Genomic DNA, 15,175 nt, shown 5'->3' with positions numbered 1-15,175 from the left:
GCTACTACTGCGATTGAATCTCATTTCCATTTTAAATGGATTTGTCATAAAATAGAAGTGTAGCAGTTATTATACTGACAATTTCCAGCCAGACATTAGATGGTGTCAGTACTACTACATCAATGCTCCCTCTCCATGTCATTACTTATTCATGTCCTCATTTCTAGTGCTTTCCATCTCTGGTTAACAGGATTCTTCCTGCTCTCTAATCTTGTTCTCTCTCTCCCCAGTTCTGCTCCCTTTCTGTGGGTAACAGAGCTCCAGTCCACACATCCTAATCTACCACTACAGCATCCTGTTTCTATCTAGTGAGCAATGTTAAGAGGACACTCGGTGTCCATGGCAACGGAGCCGCTGTTTCTCTCTTGGTTTCTCCTGATGTCTGTTTTTGAGTCTTCTATCCTCAGACTTATTCATGCTGGCAGGATACAGGATATCACTCAGGGAGTTGAAGTCAGGGAAATAAGTTGTTGGTGGTGGTAGTAGCTTACTACAGCTTCCTGTGAAGAAGACTGAAACACTTCTGTTTCCCTCAGGTGTGATTGACAGCTGTCAGACCTAAGTTGAGATGGACGAGCTCCAGGACGTGCAGCTGACTGAGATCAAGCCCCTGCTCACAGATAAGGTGAGTGGACAGGAAGAATAAACCCACTCCTTTACTCCCACCAATAGGTTCAGCGGTCACTAGCCTGGGCTGATCAGCTTAGCACTGCACAGCTCTGCCCTTCAGTCAGTCTGCACTCTCCGCATAGATCGATTCCTTTTATTTACATTTGATCCATTTTCCTGCCAGGCCCCAGGGTGCTGCTGCTGCTAGTTACCCTGGGAAACGAGACTGGCTGGGGTACGTGGTGGTGGGGCTGGAGGTGCTGCAGTGTGGAAGTGCTATAGGGGAGAGCAGTGCTAGACTTGGACTGGAAATAGGTGCCGGTACACATTTTGGGTGCCGGTACTGTTTATATTTAGGTGCAGCAGCTCCAGCAGTAGAACATTTGAGGTGTAGGTACTCCACTCCGGTGAGCTCCTGCCCAAGTCATGCACTGGGGAAGAGGAGAGGCTGATATTAGATTGAAATGAGATGTTATTAGATGTGATGGCAGATTAGATGTGACTATATTGGTAGCTATCAGATACTGGGAGCTGATGTAAGGTTGTCTACATTGTCAGGAAGAGGGCTTGCTTAGTGAGCTGTGTTTTTGATATTGCAGTGAATCAGCCATTTGAGTTTCAAAACAGCGTCCCACTTTGCTCACTATGGTGGGTGGCTGAGGCACTTGAACCACTTTGCAAATCATAAACCCCTTGACCCTGCCTCGTTAGATTGAAAGGGTATGACTGACTGTAGTAGGGAATGTGCCTGTGTGTTCTGCCCATGTAAAGGGCGGCAGGTAGCCTAGTGGTTAGAGCGTTGGGCCAGTAACCAGCAGGTAGCCTAGTGGTTAGAGCGTTGGGCCAGTAACCAGCATGTAGCCTAGTGGTTAGAGCGTTGGGCCAGTAACCAGCAGGTAGCCTAGTGGTTAGAGCGTTGGGCCAGTAACCAGCAGGTAGCCTAGTGGTTAGAGCGTTGGGCCAGTAACCAGCAGGTAGCCTAGTGGTTAAAGCGTTGGGCCAGTAACCAGCAGGTAGCCTAGTGGTTAGAGCGTTGGGCCAGTAACCAGCAGGTAGCCTAGTGGTTAGAGCGTTGGGCCAGTAACCAGCAGGTAGCCTAGTGGTTAGAGCGTTGGGCCAGTAACCAGCAGGTAGCCTAGTGGGTAGAGCGTTGGGCCAGCAACCAGCAGGTAGCCTAGTGGGTAGAGCGTTGGGCCAGCAACCAGCAGGTAGCCTAGTGGTTAGAGCGTTGGGCCAGTAACCAGCAGGTAGCCTAGTGGTTAGAGCGTTGGGCCAGTAACCAGCAGGTAGCCTAGTGGTTAGAGCGTTGGGCCAGTAACCAGCAGGTAGCCTAGTGGTTAGAGCGTTGGGCCAGTAACCAGCAGGTAGCCTAGTGGTTAGAGCGTTGGGACAGTAACCAGCAGGTAGCCTAGTGGTTAGAGCGTTGGGACAGTAACCAGCAGGTAGCCTAGTGGTTAGAGCGTTGGGCCAGTAACCAGCAGGTAGCCTAGTGGTTAGAGCGTTGGGCCAGTAACCAGCAGGTAGCCTAGTGGTTAGAGCGGTGGGCCAGTAACCAGCAGGTAGCCTAGTGGTTAGAGCGTTGGGCCAGTAACCAGCAGGTAGCCTAGTGGTTAGAGCGTTGGGCCAGTAACCAGCAGGTAGCCTAGTGGTTAGAGCGTTGGGCCAGTAACCAGCAGGTAGCCTAGTGGTTAGAGCGTTGGGCCAGTAACCAGCAGGTAGCCTAGTGGTTAGAGCGTTGGGCCAGTAACCAGCAGGTAGCCTAGTGGTTAGAGCGTTGGGCCAGTAACCAGCAGGTAGCCTAGTGGTTAGAGCGTTGGGCCAGTAACCAGCAGGTAGCCTAGTGGTTAGAGCGTTGGGCCAGTAACCAGCAGGTAGCCTAGTGGTTAGAGCGTTGGGCCAGTAACCAGCAGGTAGCCTAGTGGTTAGAGCGTTGGGACAGTAACCAGCAGGTAGCCTAGTGGTTAGAGCGTTGGGCCAGTAACCAGCAGGTAGCCTAGTGGTTAGAGCGTTGGGCCAGTAACCAGCAGGTAGCCTAGTGGTTAGAGCGTTGGGCCAGTAACCAGCAGGTAGCCTAGTGGTTAGAGCGTTGGGCCAGTAACCAGCAGGTAGCCTAGTGGTTAGAGTGTTGGGCCAGTAACCGAAAGGTTGCTGGATTGGATCCCCGAGCTGACAAGGTGAAAATCTGTCATTCTGCCCCTGAACAAGGCAGTTAGCCCAGTGTTCCTAGGCCGTCATTGTAAATAACAATTTGTTCTTAACTGACTTGCCTAATTAAATAAAGGTAAAAAAAATTATAATTAAAGGTCTTATCTGCAGTAATGATCCTGTTTTAGCTCCTCAGCGACATCTGCTCAGTGCCTCCACTCTCCGCTCCAGCAGTACATTACTGCTAATGATGAGGGTGGGTGGAGGACTCAGTATGAGGACAGTAATGACACACAGAGAACCCAGGGGGTCCTCCACATTGCTGGGAGCACAGAGACACAGAGCGAGAGAGAGGCAGGCCCTGGCATCAACCACTAGAGGTAATTTACGCCACACATTGATCTGAGATGGCTCTTGTTGCCCTCTGCCGCCTCCTGGTGACACCTGTGGCTCTACAGACTCTTCTGCAGGCCTTGGAGCAGAATGACTGAGGGATAATGAGGGAGAAGAGGAGCTTCAGATCCCGTTCAATCAAAAAAATATATATAAATATCTGGCACTTGTTTATGACTTAAGTACATCTCGTTTTTCTTCTCTTCCCTCAGCAGAATGGGCGGAACTTCCAGGACTTTGACTGTCAGGTGAGTCAAACGTCTCTTAAGCAGTGTTCACATCGGCAGTATGAAGTGACTCAAGTCCAATTTTTTTTCCATATCCGATAGAATCTGTTCTTTTTCCTCCAGTCTGAACAGCCAAAAAGCACATGGAATCGGGTATTTCAAGTCACGTTCATAGGTGGTTTGAAATCAGATACAAATCTGATCCCTGGCCATGTGACTTGTCTGAACAGTCAAATCTGATTTGCCCTCAAGTGGTTTTAGACTGTTATTTGGCACATCTTGTTTCTTGCTAGCTACTCTGTTGACAGTTTGACAAGAACATGTGGTAGCTAACTAGCTTGGTAATTGTTTACAGACAAATTAGTGAATGTGCTAGAAAGCTAAACAGATACCTAGCTAGCTAGTGGACTGCTGTGGCCAAAAAGGACTCGTTTTGAAAGTTGAATAATCTTATCCTTTGTGGCTTTAAGTGTTCTTAAACTATGATTTTGAACATTCAAAGCAACTGGCAAATGTCCATTGCAGGCATTGTTGTCACCTTAGCTTGCTACATAACGTCTGAGTGATGGGAAGCACAATCAGCCTACACCACTGCACACACACACCCATCGTTACTATGACAACTAGCGTAGCCATGTCAACAAACGCTGTCTGCAAAAGCGCAAAGAGAACTGTGAAGACAGACTACACATATCTAGACTAAGTTAGAAACGTATGCAACCCATCATTCATTAGCTATATTTTAAGCCTAACACTGCAGTGAATAGCCTATAGCCTAGCCAATGAATTTACACAGTCAAATATATATTTTGATCAGATTCTGAAATAACAGGTAGCCTAGGATAGTGTGCTCCCCAGGGACAAGAAAATGATCATACCTAGGCTATAACATAAGGTGACCAGATTTCTGAAATGAAAACCGGGGACATTTCCAGTTCGGCGGTCAATATAGCATTAAAATATCCAATGTTATATTATCTATGAAATAAAAAATGGGGACAATTCTGGTTTCATGTATTTAGTCTAACAGGCTCACTGTGATAGACAGAGAAAACAACTATATTACAGAAACACTACAGACAAGACAGAACAGTCCGGTCTGAACAGCCATTCAGTGGTCCTGGTAGAATAAGAGCAGAAGAGAACATGAGCAAAATTGAAAAAACAGACAATAGTATATGTGAAATACTTAACATAATAAAGAAATAAGACGCTGATGAGATTGGTAACTACATAATATACTTATTCAAACCTAATCTGTATATTTCTCAGAAGAATGTATCTTCTTCAGGATTGCTCTGTCTTTGGCCAGCTTCTCCATGAACTCCTGGCAGGGGAGGAACTTAGCTAGCTAACTTAGTCTACACAGCTAACGTTAGCTAGCATAACCTATTTAAAACCTTAGATGGATAGATGATCTGCTCTATATCTAATAATTGAGACGTCAACCGGTAGGCTCTGCTGCCCGGTCTTTCTTGCCAAGTAAAATATTTCACTTTGCGGTCTGTTTTTAACGCACAGTTAAAAACGGGGACAGCTCCAGCCTGGGACAGGCCACCAAAAACGGGAACTGTCCCCGGAAAACGGGGACGTCTGGTCACCCTACTATAACAACACACTGCAATAATGCATTTTTTTTCTTTTTTTTCTCTAGTGAGTAAAGCTTTTCAGTGAAGGCTGTAAACTTCAGTGAAAATACAATTTCCGTAACCGCTAAAGAATCCCCGCGTTTTGAATGCATGTTTCATTCCGGCAATAATAATCTAGTCTATTCCTGATTAGGCAACCATTTGGAATAGTTTTGGGTCTATTGTCAATAGTTTACAAGGTCCAGAAAGGCACATTAGCAGGCCAGTCATAGTGTGTATTTTGTCAGGATGTATCGGCGTTAACAGATAGGTCTACCATCGGAAAATATGACCTTCTCATGCTCTGTTTGTGGTGGATCATCATTCTCCCAAGTCGTCCTATAATTAAAGTGGCCACCCACCAATACGCTCACACATGACCAGTTAGCCAGGCAAGTTTACCGTGTGCTCTGCCTTCTCCACTCCAAGCAGCATCGCGCACCTACAACCAAGAACACTTCTATAGAACACGTTTTTGATTGGTTGTCAAAGTTTTATAGTCGGAGGGACAGGGAAAACATTGCTCTGAAAGTGATACAAACAATCGCTCTCGTTATCGTTCTCCACTCTTTTTGTAGTTATCAGTTAACGCTCCTGTTCACTTAAATTAGAAATATATATTTTTTTATTTTTTGTTGTCATTGGTGTGGACGGCCCTTTAGGCCCTTTCACAATAGGATGGTCAGTCTGTGAGATCGTTGCAGCTTTAGGTCTACCCACAATAGGATGGTCAGTCTGTGAGATCGTTGCAGCTTTAGGTCTACCCACAATAGGATGGTCAGTCTGTGAGATCGTTGCAGCTTTAGGTCTACCCACAATAGGATGGTCAGTCTGTGAGATCGTTGCAGCTTTAGGTCTACCCACAATAGGATGGTCAGTCTGTGAGATTGTTGCAGCTTTAGGTCTACCCACAATAGGATGGTCAGTCTGTGAGATCGTTGCAGCTTTAGGTCTACCCACAATAGGATGGTCAGTCTGTGAGATCGTTGCAGCTTTAGGCCTATCCACAATAGGATGGTCAGTCTGTGAGATCGTTGCAGCTTTAGGTCTACCCACAATAGGATGGTCAGTCTGTGAGATCGTTGCAGCTTTAGGTCTACCCACAATAGGATGGTCAGTCTGTGAGATCGTTGCAGCTTTAGGTCTACCCACAATAGGATGGTCAGTCTGTGAGATCGTTGCAGCTTTAGGTCTACCCACAATAGGATGGTCAGTCTGTGAGATCGTTGCAGCTTTAGGTCTACCCACAATAGGATGGTCAGTCTGTGAGATCGTTGCAGCTTTAGGTCTACCCACAATAGGATGGTCAGTCTGTGATCGTTGCAGCTTTAGGTCTATCCACAATAGGATGGTCAGTCTGTGAGATCGTTGCAGCTTTAGGTCTACCCACAATAGGATGGTCAGTCTGTGAGATCGTTGCAGCTTTAGGTCTACCCACAATAGGATGGTCAGTCTGAGATCGTTGCAGCTTTAGGTCTACCCACAATAGGATGGTCAGTCTGAGATCGTTGCAGCTTTAGGTCTACCCACAATAGGATGGTCAGTCTGTGAGATCGTTGCAGCTTTAGGTCTACCCACAATAGGATGGTCAGTCTGAGATCGTTGCAGCTTTAGGTCTACCCACAATAGGATGGTCAGTCTGTGAGATCGTTGCAGCTTTAGGTCTACCCACAATAGGATGGTCAGTCTGAGATCGTTGCAGCTTTAGGTCTACCCACAATAGGATGGTCAGTCTGTGAGATCGTTGCAGCTTTAGGTCTAACCACAATAGGATGGTCAGTCTGTGAGATCGTTGCAGCTTTAGGCCTACCCACAATAGGATGGTCAGTCTGAGATCGTTGCAGCTTTAGGTCTACCCACAATAGGATGGTCAGTCTGTGAGATCGTTGCAGCTTTAGGTCTACCCACAATAGGATGGTCAGTCTGTGAGATCGTTGCAGCTTTAGGTCTACCCACAATAGGATGGTCAGTCTGTGGGGATGTGCATGTTTTCCTTTCAAGATGATTTGATACGCATGTAGATACATGGGCTCTGATACCATAAAGGAACCATACATTTTAGTTTGAAATGATTCGGGTTTGATTAGAGGAACGAATCTATGCGATATGAGTCGATGCACTAACATGTGTTGTATAAACACTAAATGGTAAGTGATGTTTTTAATGTGCATGAAGATGATAGTCCTGAGTTTCGGTTCCTTCTCCCTGTGGCGCGTCGTCACGGTAACTTCTCCCTGTGGCGCGTCGTCACGGTAACTTCTCCCTGTGGCGCGTCGTCACGGTAACTTCTCCCTGTGGCGCGTCGTCACGGTTCCTTCTCCCTGTGGCGCGTCGTCACGGTTCCTTCTCCCTGTGGCGCGTCGTCACGGTAACTTCTCCCTGTGGCGCGTCGTCACGGTAACTTCTCCCTGTGGCGCGTCGTCACGGTTACTTCTCCCTGTGGCGCGTCGTCACGGTTCCTTCTCCCTGTGGCGCTGCGTCCCGGTTACTTCTCCCTGTGGCGCGTCGTCACGGTTACTTCTCCCTGTGGCGCGTCGTCACGGTTACTTCTCCCTGTGGCGCGTCGTCACGGTTACTTCTCCCTGTGGCGCGTCGTCACGGTTACTTCTCCCTGTGGCGCGTCGTCACGGTTACTTCTCCCTGTGGCGCGTCGTCACGGTAACTTCTCCCTGTTGCGCGTCGTCACGGTTACTTCTCCCTGTGGCGCGTCGTCACGGTTACTTCTCCCTGTGGCGCATCGTCACGGTAACTTCTCCCTGTGGCGCATCGTCACGGTAACTTCTCCCTGTGGCGCGTCGTCACGGTTCCTTCTCCCTGTGGCGCGTCGTCACGGTTCCTTCTCCCTGTGGCGCGTCGTCACGGTTCCTTCTCCCTGTGGCGCGTCGTCACGGTTACTTCTCCCTGTGGCGCGTCGTCACGGTTACTTCTCCCTGTGGCGCGTCGTCACGGTTCCTCTATACAGTCAGCCTAAAAACACACACACACTCCTCTCCTGTGATCCTGTTGGACACATCTCTATGGTGATTGATTGGCCAATCGACTGCTTGTGGCGGGGCGTGGGCGATGTATGTTGTCAGCATGTGATGAGCACAGCCTCGTGTCCTCTGGGTTGATGTGTAGTAGATTGCTGTTATTAGACTGAGTGTGGATGTATTCACTGAATCCAAACAACCCTGAGGCTTTACAATGCAATACATGCAACCCAGCCGCCTGCAGGAGCCTTGAGAGAAGCCTTGCTGCATCTGATTCCCTTAATGACTTTCTTCCAGTCCTTCAGTGCTTTTCTTCCTTAATTAACGTCCTGTGTCTCAGCGGGCTTATGAAGCACCAGGTTTACCTCATCTTGACAGTTTCAGACACGCAGACAGAAAGGGACGCGCGGGCGGGTGGGGGCAGACAGACAGACAGACAGACAGACACGCAGGCAGGCAGACAGACACGCAGACAGACGCGCTCGCGCAGGCAGGCAGACGCGGGCGGGCGGGCAGACGCGGCAGGCAGCACGGTGCCCTCCCCCCTCATGGCAGCACGGTGCCCTCCCCCCTCATGGCAGCACGGCGCCCTCCCCCCTCATGGCAGCACGGCGCCCTCCCCCCTCATGGCAGCACGGCGCCCTCCCCCCTCATGGCAGCACATGATGACTATTGATGAGGGGCATGGATGGGTGACATCATTAAAGATGGTTGTCATGGTCATGTCACTCAGTTTGGTCTCCTGTCCCTGTTGGTTATGAGTCAGAAATCGATTGGAGGAATGTTGGTGTAGTAGGAGGGAATGGAGGACAGTGTTCCCAGTGTGTGTTCTGTTTGCTTTTCAAGGTACACTGGAGGACATTCGGGTGGACTGAGTTGTGGTTATGATAGTGGACACTATGGAGAACATTAGGGTGGACTGAGTTGTGGTTATGATAGTGGACACTATGGAGAACATTAGGGTGGACTGAGTTGTGGTTATGATAGTGGACACTATGGAGAACATTAGGGTGGACTGAGTTGTGGTTATGATAGTGGACACTATGGAGAACATTAGGGTGGACTAAGTTGTGGTTATGATAGTGGACACTATGGAAAACATTAGGGTGGACTGAGTTGTGGTTATGATAGTGGACACTATGGAGAACATTAGGGTGGACTTAGTTGTGGTTATGATAGTGGACACTATGGAGGACATTAGGGTGGACTGAGTTGTGGTTATGATAGTGGACACTATGGAAAACATTAGGGTGGACTGAGTTGTGGTTATGATAGTGGACACTATGGAGAACATTAGGGTGGACTGAGTTGTGGTTATGATAGTGGACACTATGGAGAACATTAGGGTGGACTGAGTTGTGGTTATGATAGTGGACACTATGGAGGACATTAGGGTGGACTGAGTTGTGGTTATGATAGTGGACACTATGGAGAACATTAGGGTGGACTGAGTTGTGGTTATGATAGTGGACACTATGGAGAACATTAGGGTGGACTTAGTTGTGGTTATGATAGTGGACACTATGGAGAACATTAGGGTGGACTCAGTTGTGCCTAGGCTAATGGACCGTTCACCATTTTATCTTTTGTCACAAAAAAGAGAGAGGCATGGTTGTCATGGCAATCCCCTCAACTCTATTCTTTACAAAGCACATAGAGGATGTTATTTTTCCATCCAAGTGGTTGAGGGGAAATGGAGTTTCATTACTGTACCTAAAAGCTGCAGTGCCTCCAGAAGAGGGCATCATGAGCACACGTGTGAATCTCCAAGTCACCCTCAGGGAACATGGTTATAGAATTATTGCAAAACCTTCCATTGATATAATGAACTATTGTTGACAGAGCTGAACTCAACATGTATTTGCTTTAGCCTCACTGATCTTGAGGACTTACATGAATGGTTCGCCGACTGGATAGCATGTGTCCGATCAGGGAGGTTCTCAAGGCTAATGAAAAGTGTGCTTTGGTTTGATAATGGTGTCCCTGACTGGACAGGTTTAGGCCATTATTATCTGGTGCTTGGTTTCATGTTAGTCATTTAGCAGACACTCTTATCCAGAGCGACTTGCAGTAGTGAGTACATACGTTTTTCCTACTGATTTGATGTGACGGCTCGACACCAAACTATCCTCCATCCTGACCTGTCATGTGGGCTGCCTGTTTTCTGCATAGGGCATCACAGCAGCCAGTGAGCCTGCATCGGGACGAGTGATTTTGAGTGGCAGAAGGCCTGGGATTAAACGATACAGTGCTGACAGCAACCTTGCCTATCATGTCCACTCAGTGTTTTCCCTATACTGTAGGTCGGCCATGCTGTCTCCCCTGGTGCCATGTGACCTAGATGAGCTAGCTATATTAAGATGAACGCACTAACTGTAAGTCGCTCTGGGTAAGAGTGTCTGCTAAATGACTAACATGTAAGTGCCAATGGGAGAGGGGTGAGGAGGGCTGAAAGAGTGTGAGGAAAAGGGGAGTGAATCAGCATCAGGGAAAGAACACTAATGGTTGGATTGGAGGAGGATCAGTAAACTACATTGTGGATTGGCTGATACAGAACACCTGACTAAATATTAGGTTTAGGCATGATATGGTAATAAACTCACATAGACGTCTAATCCAGTCCATAGAGTTCTGGCGTGTTGGTGGTTGATTTGGAATTGGGCATTAGCGTGTCATGTGCATACCATCCATTTCCTTTAGGATGCATGGGCTTTGTTGGAGGTCTCGCTGCCCCCTCTAACATGCTGACTAGACTGGGGCGCGCACTGCTGAAGGGCAGGGTCCTAAATCCTGCCTGCTGATAGATGTTGGGAAGCTGCCTGCCGAGAGACTGATTTATTCTGATGAAGTCGTTATTGGAGCCATATGGTAGAGATATTTATATCCCAGCATGGCCGTCTGGGGTAGGAGTAAATGGTTAAAAACTTGGAAACAAAGTGTTATCTAACATTTATTGTGTAATTCCAGGTATGCCACTTTACCTCAATTAGCCAGGTTTTGGTCATTCTAACCCCAGGAACCTGCTCTAATTTGGGTTTGTCTCCAGAACGGAGGAGATTAGCCTGCTGCAGGCCAGAGTGGCCGTGGCAGCCGGGGATCCCGGGGTTGGGCAGGGGATCCCGGGGTTGAGCCGAGGATCCCAGGGTTGAGCAGAGGATCCCGGGGTTGGGCAGAGGATCCCGGGGTTGGGCAGAGGATCCCGGGGTTGGGCAGAGGATCCCGGGGTTGGGCAGAGGATCCCGGGGTTGAGCCGAGGATCCCGGGGTTGGGCCGAGGATCCCGGGGTTGGGCCGAGGGTCCCGGGGTTGGGCCGAGGGTCCCGGGGTTGGGCCGAGGGTCCCGGGGTTGGGCAGAGGATCCCGGGGTTGGGCAGAGGATCCCGGGGTTGGGCAGAGGATCCCAGGGTTGGGCAGAGGATCCCGGGGTTGGGCAGAGGATCCCGGGGTTGGGCAGAGGATCCCGGGGTTGGCAGAGGTAGCAACAATAGCACTGACCCAGTTTGGAGCGTAGTTTTGGGCTGCTTTCCCTGTCCTGAATCGGCCCTAATCCTGACCTCCAAATCCATTGTGTACTCGTCTTAGCAGATCTACAGTGTTTCTGCCACAGTGTCTCTGTGTGTGTACACTGACTATACCAAACATTAGGAACACCTTCCTAATATTGAGTTGCCCCCCCCCCCCCCTTGCCCTCAGAACAGCCTGATGTCGTCGGGCATGAACTCTACAAGGAGTAAAAAGCCTTCCACAGGGAAGCTGGCCCATGTTGACTCCCAATACTTCCCACCGTTCTGTCAAGTTGGATGAATGCCCTTTTGGACCATTCTTGATACACACGGGAAACTGTTGAGCGTGAAAAAACCCAGCAGCGTTGCAGTTCTTGAAACACTCAAACTGGTGCGTCTGGCACTTATATCATCCTCATCCAGAGCCAATGGCTAAATCAAACTTTTAGTGCAAACGGGTTCTGAAATGGACTGCCATCACAATGTATAGTAGCCTAACTGGAGACCGAGGAGAGCTAGTTCTTACCTTTCAATGAATACCTTATGTTGTAGGCTGTGTTATGTTGCAGTACTGTGCTGTAGCCGTTGTCTCCTGATATTATTGCTGAAAGACGGCAACATGAATTAACAATGGGACATTGCTGGTGCTACTGTCTGGCTGGATTGCCCTCTGACAGAGAAACTGAGTGGATATTACAGACAGGGTCCAGAGAGCTGGCTGGCTAGCCCTGGGTGAAAAGCCATATTGTCTTCTTGATATCCCATATCTGCAGTTAACCCCCCCCCCCCCAACCCAATTCATGCCAATGCTCCCTCCGTCTCAGTGCTGGTGCTGCACACAGCAGGCCAGGGAGGCAGAGCATAAAGATTGTTCCCAATGAACAGACTGAGGATTAAACCCAGGCCAGGCTCCTTACATGCTGACCACACCAGTTGCGTCGTGTGCACATACATGTTACTCAATCATTGTACCCACACTTCTCCCGCGCGTCAACGAGCGTCTGCGTAGCCAGGTGCTAAAATAGAACTTGGTTCTATTTGTTAAGCTTGACGTGCTGCAAGTCCCGTCTCTCCCATCTCCTCATTGGTTTTTAGGAGCATATACCCATGCTGAACGGAGGTCCACGCTCCAGTTAGTGTTGGTAATGCACCTTAAAGTTGGTTGCCAACCGCCATATAAAGTCCAAAGAAGAAGAAGCCTGAAGGAGGAGAGATTACTAGAAACAAACTTGGTTTACCCTTTTATCTGTGGATTAATTGTCAGAGTAGAGGACCTTATGCCTTTCAGGTAAAATAACAACCCAATGTTTATATCCCAGGACAAATTAGCTAGCAACAGCAAGCTAGCCAGCTAAATTGCTATACATGTTTAATTATTTTCAACCTGTCCCCAAATTAATATAGTTGGTTCACAGTTCGTTTTGATATTTCAACCTGCGTCTGGTGTGGGTGGACAAAATCAACATGTGTACGAAAGCATGTTAGAGGGGGCAGCCAGACCTAAAAGAAACGGATGGTATGCACATGACACGCTAATGCCCAATTCCAAATCAACCACCAACACGCCATTTTCAAAGAACTCTATGGACTGGATTAGACTTCTATGTGAGGTTATTACCATATCATGCCTAAACCTAATATTTTAGTCAGGTGTTCTGTATCAGCCAATCCACAATGTAGTTTACTGATCCTCCTCCGATCCAACCATTAGTGTTCTTTCCCTGACGCTGATTCACTCCCCTTTTCCTCACACTCTTTCAGCCCTCCTCACCCCTCTCCCATTGGCACTTACATGTTAGTCATTTAGCAGACACTCTTACCCAGAGCGACTTACAGTTAGTGCGTTCATCTTAAGATAGCTAGGTGGGACAACCACATATCAGTCATAGTACGCTACTTTGAGGGATAATTGATCAGCAAAGTCAGTGCTAGTAAGGGGTGAGGAAAGTAAAGTGTGAGTGTTTAATTCACAAAAGGCTTTATTTAAGATACTCATTGAAGAGTTAGGGTTTCAGATGTTTTGGGAAGATGGGCAGGGACTCTGCTGTCCTAGCTTCAGGGGGAATCTGGTTCCACCATTGGGGTGCCAGGACAGAGAAGAGCTTGGACTTTGCTGAGCGGGAGGGCCAAGAGACCAGAGGTTGCAGAACGGAGTACTCAGGTTGGGGTGTAAGGTTTGAGCATCTGGTGCATTAGGAAAGTATTCAGACCCCTTCCCTTTTTCAACAGCCTTATTTTAAAAAAGAATGATGAGGGGGAATAAAAAAATAAAAAAACAATAACAATCTACACACAATACCCCATAGTGACAAAGCGAAAACAGGTTTTCTGACAAATTTGCAAATGTATTAAAAAAAAAACGTATTTACATAAATATTCAGACACTTTTGTATGAGACTAAATTAAGGTGCATTCTGTTTCCTGTTTCCATTGATCATCCTTGAGATGTTACTATAACTTGATTGGAGTCCACCTGTGATTAAATTAAATTAATTGGACATGTTATCAGGGCCCACAGTTGATAGTGCATGTCAGTGCAAAAACCAAGCCATGAGGTTCGAAAGAATTGTTCCTCGAGCTCTGAGACAGGATTGTGTCGAGGCACATATCTGGGGAAGGGTACCAGAAAATGTTTGCAGCATTGAAGGTCCCCAAGAACACAGTGGCCTCCATCATTCTTAAACGGAAGACGTTTGGAACCACCAAGACTCTTCCTAGAGCTGGCCGCCCAGCCAAACTGAGCAATCCGGGGAGAAGGTTCTTTGTCAGGGAGGTGACCAAGAACCCGATGGTCACTCTTGACAGAGCTCCAGAGTTCCTCTGTGGAGATGGGAGAACCTTCCAGAAGGACAACCATCTCTGCAGCACTCCACCAATCAGGGCTTTATAGTAGAGTGGCCAGACGAAAGCCACTCCTCAGTAAAAGGCACATGACAGCCCGCTTGGAGTTTGCTAAAAGGCCCCTGAAGGACGGACCGTGAGAAACAAGATTCTCTGGTCTGATGAAACAAAGATTGAACTCTTTGGCCTGAATGCCAAGTGTCATGTCTGTATGAAACCTGGCACCATCCTTATGGTGAAGCGTGGTGGCAACATCATGCTGTTGGGATGTTTTTCAGCGGCAGGGACTAGGAGAATAGTCAGGATCGAGGGAAAGATGATCGGAGCAAAGTACAAAGAGGTCCTTGATGAAAACCTGCTCCAGGACCTCAGACTGGGGTGAAGGTTCACCTTCCAATAGGAAAATGACCCTAAGACAACACAGGAGTGGCTTCGGGACAAGTCTCTGAATGTCCTTGAGTGGCCCAGCCAGAGCCCGGACTTGAACCCAATCAAACATCTCTGGAGAGACCTGAAAATAGCTGTGCAGTGACGTTCCCCATCCAACCTAACAGAGCTTGAGAGGATCTGCAGAGAAGAATGGGAGAAACTCCCCAAATACAGGTGTGCCAAGCTTGTAGCGTCATACCTACGAAGACTAGGTGCTGTAATCGCTGCCAAAGGTGCTTCAACAAAGTACTGAGTAAAGGGTCTGAAATGCTTATGTAAATGTGATATTTCAATATTTAATTTGTAATCAATTTGCAAAAAAATCTAAACCTGTTTTTGCTTTGTCATTATGTGGTATTATGTGTACATTGATGAAGGGGGGGAAAAAACGATTTAATACATTTTAGAATAAGGCTGTAACGTAACAAA

General features: G+C 47.9%; 1 protein-coding gene across 4 annotated transcripts in view; it reads left to right on the top strand.

The window, feature by feature from the left end:
- The window catches only part of LOC115168591 (protein NDRG3), a 63,125-nt gene that overhangs the window by 24,678 nt on the left and 23,272 nt on the right, over positions 1–15,175 (top strand). For 2 of the 4 annotated variants that reach the window (XM_029723999.1, XM_029723997.1), the window contains exons 2-3: positions 537–625; positions 3,363–3,395. In XM_029723999.1, coding sequence (XP_029579859.1) covers positions 569–625; positions 3,363–3,395 — 90 coding nt within the window. In that variant the 5' untranslated portion in view covers positions 537–568. Of the gene's footprint in view, positions 1–536; positions 626–3,359; positions 3,396–15,175 lie in introns of all 4 variants that reach the window. The other 2 variants (XM_029723998.1, XM_029723996.1) reach the window with 1 other exon arrangement.

This window comes from Salmo trutta, chromosome 30 (genome assembly GCF_901001165.1).
Source record: "Salmo trutta chromosome 30, fSalTru1.1, whole genome shotgun sequence".
In the NCBI taxonomy this organism is placed as follows: domain Eukaryota; kingdom Metazoa; phylum Chordata; class Actinopteri; order Salmoniformes; family Salmonidae; genus Salmo; species Salmo trutta.
This window is presented reverse-complemented; position numbering and strand designations above follow the sequence as displayed.